Source organism: Loa loa, assembly GCF_000183805.2.
Source record: "Loa loa unplaced genomic scaffold supercont3.213, whole genome shotgun sequence".
NCBI lineage: Eukaryota > Metazoa > Nematoda > Chromadorea > Rhabditida > Onchocercidae > Loa > Loa loa.
Window position 1 is genome coordinate 1 of NW_018108393.1, and position 5,546 is coordinate 5,546.

At 31.8% G+C, this 5,546-nt stretch overlaps 2 protein-coding genes across 2 annotated transcripts in view; both read right to left on the minus strand.

The window, feature by feature from the left end:
* Window positions 1-778: 778 nt before the first annotated feature.
* On the minus strand, window positions 779-4,097 carry LOAG_12185 (oxidoreductase). The gene is made up of 8 exons (XM_003147699.2): window positions 3,793-4,097; window positions 3,495-3,686; window positions 2,954-3,109; window positions 2,522-2,661; window positions 1,891-2,097; window positions 1,630-1,690; window positions 1,077-1,172; window positions 779-980 (listed from the first exon to the last, which is right to left on the minus strand). Exons 1-8 carry the CDS (start codon window positions 3,979-3,981, stop codon window positions 867-869), a joined length of 1,155 nt encoding a protein of 384 aa, XP_003147747.1. The 5' UTR covers window positions 3,982-4,097; the 3' UTR covers window positions 779-866.
* A 929-nt stretch (window positions 4,098-5,026) lies between these two features.
* Window positions 5,027-5,546, minus strand: part of LOAG_11762 (iron donor protein CyaY) — a 1,749-nt gene continuing 1,229 nt past the window's right edge. Inside the window, exon 3 of the mRNA XM_020448413.1 lies at window positions 5,027-5,312. Within this exon, the coding sequence (XP_020301442.1) occupies window positions 5,189-5,312 (124 nt within the window). The 3' untranslated portion in view covers window positions 5,027-5,188. The remainder of the gene's footprint in view (window positions 5,313-5,546) is intronic.

Consider the following 5,546-nt stretch of genomic DNA (forward strand, 5'->3'; position numbering starts at 1 on the left):
CTTTATTAGTATGTGAAATATACTATCAGAAAGGAAGCGAACATTCTTTTGAAAGAAAGGTACAAATATTGTTTCACAACTTGTTCTTCCCTTTGCCAAAATTTCGAATCTCCAACCATATCCATTTTGTCGGAATTCCCCAGATTTAATTAAATTTTCATTTTCTCTTTTCCTCTCTCTATTGTGAGACAAAAAGTTCTTTTGAAGTTGTTAAATAGCGATCTCAGGTTGAAATATGTCTGAGATTTGGAATATATGACAAGTGAGTTATTCCGGCAAGTAGCAATCACAAAGTGTACTATCTTTGAAACTGCGTCCAAATGCAACATCATTTTCAATTTTGTGGTCAAAGAGACCTTAGACCTTCTGATGGTCGTTTTATGAAGTTAGTTATTTTCTTGAAGTTCAATTCATCTTAGTTTACTGTTTTCTTTCTTTCATGAAATTCCGATACTTCCACTCAAACTCGCCGCGGCGGCGAATTCGATCAATAATTATTGGAAAGTTTTACATCCATATGATTTTTAATTCTTTGAAATAATCATCGACCAAATTTATTACTCAACGTACTGGAAAATGTAATTCGTATACAGAGGAAGAAGTTAAATCAATTTGACCTGAATTTTTACATACAGCAAAAGTTGTCAATCCTGAAACACATAGATTAACGATACAATGGTTCAGAGTATATTTTCAAAAATAAAAATGAAAATTGATTACATTTACACAATTGGCAACCACCCAATCAAATGACCTAAAGGAATTGCTTGATTTGTATGCTTTCCATTATAATGTTTAAGTAGACAAAGATCTTTTATAATTCAGATTGTTTTATATTTATATTCACGACGAATACTATACAATGGTTAACTTTCACTCATATTGATAATCGTTTTGCCTCTTCCCCTTTTTTTCAACACTTTGTCATAAGCCATCGGAAGTTCATCATATTTAAAAATTTGATCAATCACTGGCTTCATCTGAAATTTCAAGAGTTTTAATGGAAAAGAGAAATGAGAAACAAAATAGCTTAAAAACAGTTATAAGGTTTTTTCTTATCCGAATTAAGTTTTAACCTTGCCGTCCTTCAGAAATTCCGAAATTTGCTGCATACATTCTGGATGTGGGGCAAAAAACGCATATGAATACCACTGTCCACGTCGAATTGCTGGCTAAAAATGAAATGTCCAGTAGAATTCATTATTATTTTAAACAGTGAGAAAAGGTGACCTTGTAGAAGATAGGAATACATCGGAACTATTGGGAATCAGAAAAATTGACTTTTACTATATACATGACGCTGAAGTTGCAGTGACCTGAAATAATACTAAGTACGGCAAGTAGGAAAAGCTGAAAGCTACCAGGAAATTCTTAGATTCCATACCTTAATCTAGAAATAAATCCAACTTAAACCCAAGAAACTAACTCGTATATAGCTTTATCACTAACAAGTGTAGGGGTCTTGGCATAAGAGCTAGTTAAGCTTAAGCTTGAATTTAATAGAATGAGTTACGCACACTTTTGCATGATGTAAAATCACAATAATTGTCATACGAACATACAGAAATTTTCATCCCAGCAAAAAAGGAGAAACTGGAATAAGAAAAAAAAGTTAATAAAAAAAAGGACCAATGTTGCTCTCAGGAAATACTTTACAGCAGTTGATGCAATCCCAAATGGTATTCCATACCTGAAAAAAGAAAATTCGATCATAGAGAAAAGAGGATAGAACAGATTATATGCCCTAATTGCTACATGTCAATCCATGAAAATTAAAGCAGAAGGACTTCATGGTTAACATTTTCTAACCTATTTTGGAAAATCCGCTATAAAATTATGGTTAGGCTTAAATTCTATTGAATTTTTTGCTAAGCAATACAATCATCAAACCTATCAGTATCACTGAGAAGTGGGCTCAAAAGAGAAACATGCACACTATTGCGCCATAATCCCATTACTTTACTGCTCCATTCTGTCAATTCCGATTGAGCGCAATCCAGCACTACATCAAATGGTCCTTCACTGATTAACTTTTCCAAAGCCTCTCGACTTTTATAATCTATCGGTATAGCTCCAAGTCTTTGCATCATATCAAAACTGAAATAGCGGCGCAAATAAAAAAGTAATGCAAGTAATCCAAATATAACTCAGAATTTTCCGAAACTAACTTCCATAGTTCCGAAAGCTTTCCATCTTAACACAACACTAATTCTCGGAAATCTTTGACACTTTAAAATATTTGCAACTAGAATGGATTAATGAATCAATTACTACCAAATTTTATTCTGATCTATTTTTGAAGTGATCCAGTAATTGTTAACAAAGACAGGCAGTATAAATAATTGATGACTCAGCAGATTAAATGAAATGATTTGACCCAGAAAACTTTGCTATGCAAAACACGCCGTCATCAACAGATACGCTACATTACCTAACCCTTCCCACTTATTATTCTTCTATTTATCTATTCGTTTACTGGAAAAAGTTTTTTGAAACCTAAGAATTGCGATAATTAACCTACCAATCATTCGAGCATGTTACCACCACCTTGTTAATATTCCATGCTTTCAGCATTTGCACCGCTGTTGTTCCAACACCACCAGCACCGCCATGTATCAGTACACGTTGCGATGCAGCATTATTTGAATTAATTCGAGCTACCTAAAATTTATGGGAAAGTAACCTCTTTCAAATTTAAAAATACTTCGATTTTCTTGGAACACCTCAGACAACACATTTTTCAGATAATGAAATGATTGGACGTTGAATACGAATGATTTTTCGACTGCTAATCCAACATCTCGCTAAAACGGATTCTTAAGCCAAAGCTTAACAGAAATTAAAATTAAATTTTAGCTTTATACTTCTTCAATTAGTATAGTTGTTAAATATGGAAGGACCAGGTGTCTGGAATACCAAACACATATGCAACAAACTTTGTATTTTTCATTACCGAAACTAGTGCTGACCAAGCGGTACAAGCTGTATATGGGAATGCGGCACCATCAATATACGATATATTAGTCGGCTTTGAGACACAATTTGATTCGTTTACCACGACGAATTCTGCATGTGTTCCTGAACTAAACGGATCAACAACAGCAATTACCTAAAATAAATTTGATTTAACAACAAGAAAAAACAAGAAAAATAAAAATATTGAAAAAATTAAAAAAAATATAGAAAAAAATAAAAAAATAAAACAAGAAAAAAACACAGTTAATCAAAGGTATATTCGTAATTTCAAATACACCTTTACATAAGTTTCACTTTCATGTTCGACAAATCCAAATTCTCACCACTGCAATAAATTGGTTATAAATTTTTCAAAAAATTCATGCAAAATGAAAATGAAACTTATACAATTATTAAAATTTGGAAATTCAGAGAAATCAGAAAAGATAACTATAGATAAACTATGACCGACTGACTTCCTCGTCATCCTTCATTAGAATAATTTTAAAATTCCTGAAAAAAAAAATCCTTGCTTTTACCTCATCACCTTTCTTGAATCTTTTCACGTTTCTACCAGTCTCTTCAACAATACCACTACAATCTCGTCCACCAATAAATGGTAACAGTGTTGTGGGATCGACTGAACAATTTCGGAAATTTTTTACTGCTGAACATAATTGTCGTCCATATCCTTTCCGCATTACAGTATCAATTAGGTTTACGCTAGCTGTCTATAATAAAAAGAAAATGGAAATTTGGATTCGATTTCAAGGAAAATTTAAGACAAATTTCACTGTATAATCCTAACTTAAAAAATGAATTAAAAATGAAACAAACCTTAACTTTGAGAAGAAGCTCATCTGGTTTCTCAATAATGGGAATTGACATTTCAACTCTCTCCATATCACTATCGAATTGTTTTGTAACCCATGTTGACATTCTTTTCTCCCAGCCATGGATATCCGAGAGGAAATTTTTATTAGCAATAGTAGATCCTAATAACCGTTGCGTATCGCGCATAAACATGGTAAATATGAAAGAAAATTTTTTCAGAACATATTTAATCCCTCCTTCTAGCAATCGTAATTAACTCAGTTATCTTTAAAGTAATAAGTAGATTACTATATCAATATTTCCCTAGTTGAACAGACGAATAATTCAAGTTTATTTACTTATCATAATCAAATGATAGGCACCATAAGTGATGAACTACTAGTATCAAATTACTAAAATGAAAAATGTCCGAACTGTTTTGTAATCCATGTTGACATTCTTTTCTCCCAAGCGGTAATAAGCCTAAATAAGTAATAAATTCAAGTAATAAGCCTAAATAAGTAAGTAATAAACCTAAATAAGTGAAAAGTAAATTATCGTGAATAAGCTATCCCACTGAAGCAATAATTAAGTTAATACGTGTGGGCTACTATAATTAAGCAACAATTCAGGTAATAAGCCTAAATAAAGCAGCATATAGAAATATTACTCGTAGAATTTAAATTTTAAAGTCCTACAAACAAACTTGATGAATGCACATTCTTTCATTCAGGCAAATAGAATGCACAGAAAAAGCAAAAAGAAATAACACTTAATTAGTTTCAATCCTATTGCTTACAGTACATTTGATTTGAAATTTAAACTATCCTCCTAGTTTTAAAATCTAAACAATTTACTGTTTTCCTTTTTTTCAGAAAATTTATTCGCTTTTTATCACTTTGTCAAACAAAACTTCTAAACTTGCAGATATTAGTTTTGAAACAAATATGAAGGTATGTGGTAGAGAAAAAAAAACTATCAAGTATTGGAACAATATTTTAAAGTAGAAGCTTTATACTCTGATTACTCTTTATTTTTTCTATCGCTCAAGGGAAATAAAATAAAACTTTTTTAAATGACAATACTAAACTTTTCATAACATGCAATATCTGATCTAATCGATGAACACGCATCAATCCTCTAGGATACATCCTTCCTTCTATAAAACCTCACCTGAAATATTTCGTCGCAGGTTGGCTGATACCAGACAGTGTTTAGCGCATATCAAACCTATTTACAGAAATTTCTAGTAAGTCAAGGGTAGTCTGCCGTGTACTTAGTGAAATTAAGCTACAGTTTTTAACAGTGGTAGTTTATCTAGTTGGTAGTAATTTGCAAGAATATTCAGACAATTAGCACCATAAAACTTCTTCCGGATGAAACTGAAAGATATGAGACATCTACTTATTCGGAACAGCAATTACAAATATTCACTAAAATCAATATTTTCCGTTTGAAAAATCTTTCGAAATTCATTATTCAGCAAAGCATCCAGTGATATATTATCGCGAGTGCTTATCCATTTTTTATCAACCAAATTAAACCTGAAAATTCCTTCAGAATTATTCGCCGTCATTACGAGATATCTTGAAATGAAATGTAAAGCATTACCAGCGTGACAGCTAAAGAAGTCACTTCTGTTTGGTGAATGTTAATAATCCAGTCCTGTTTTCAGTTCAGTAAGACTTAATTACTATATACAAACAGTAGTGATAATTTTTGAAGATGCCTTGCAAGCAAAGCAAAACATGCTAGTTTACCTTCTCTTGCAATTTCTA

Bases quoted from the DNA above. Each gene is read 5' to 3' on its own strand.
- LOAG_12185 (XM_003147699.2), bottom strand. From the start codon at position 3,981: ATGTTTATGCGCGATACGCAACGGTTATTAGGATCTACTATTGCTAAT. The intron at 1,691-1,890 runs GTTTGATGATTG...TTCTTTTTTCAG, and splicing joins CTTCTCAGTGATACTGATAG to GTATGGAATACCATTTGGGA. The intron at 1,173-1,629 runs GTCCTTTTTTTT...TTTCATTTTTAG, and splicing joins ATTTCCTGAGAGCAACATTG to CCAGCAATTCGACGTGGACA.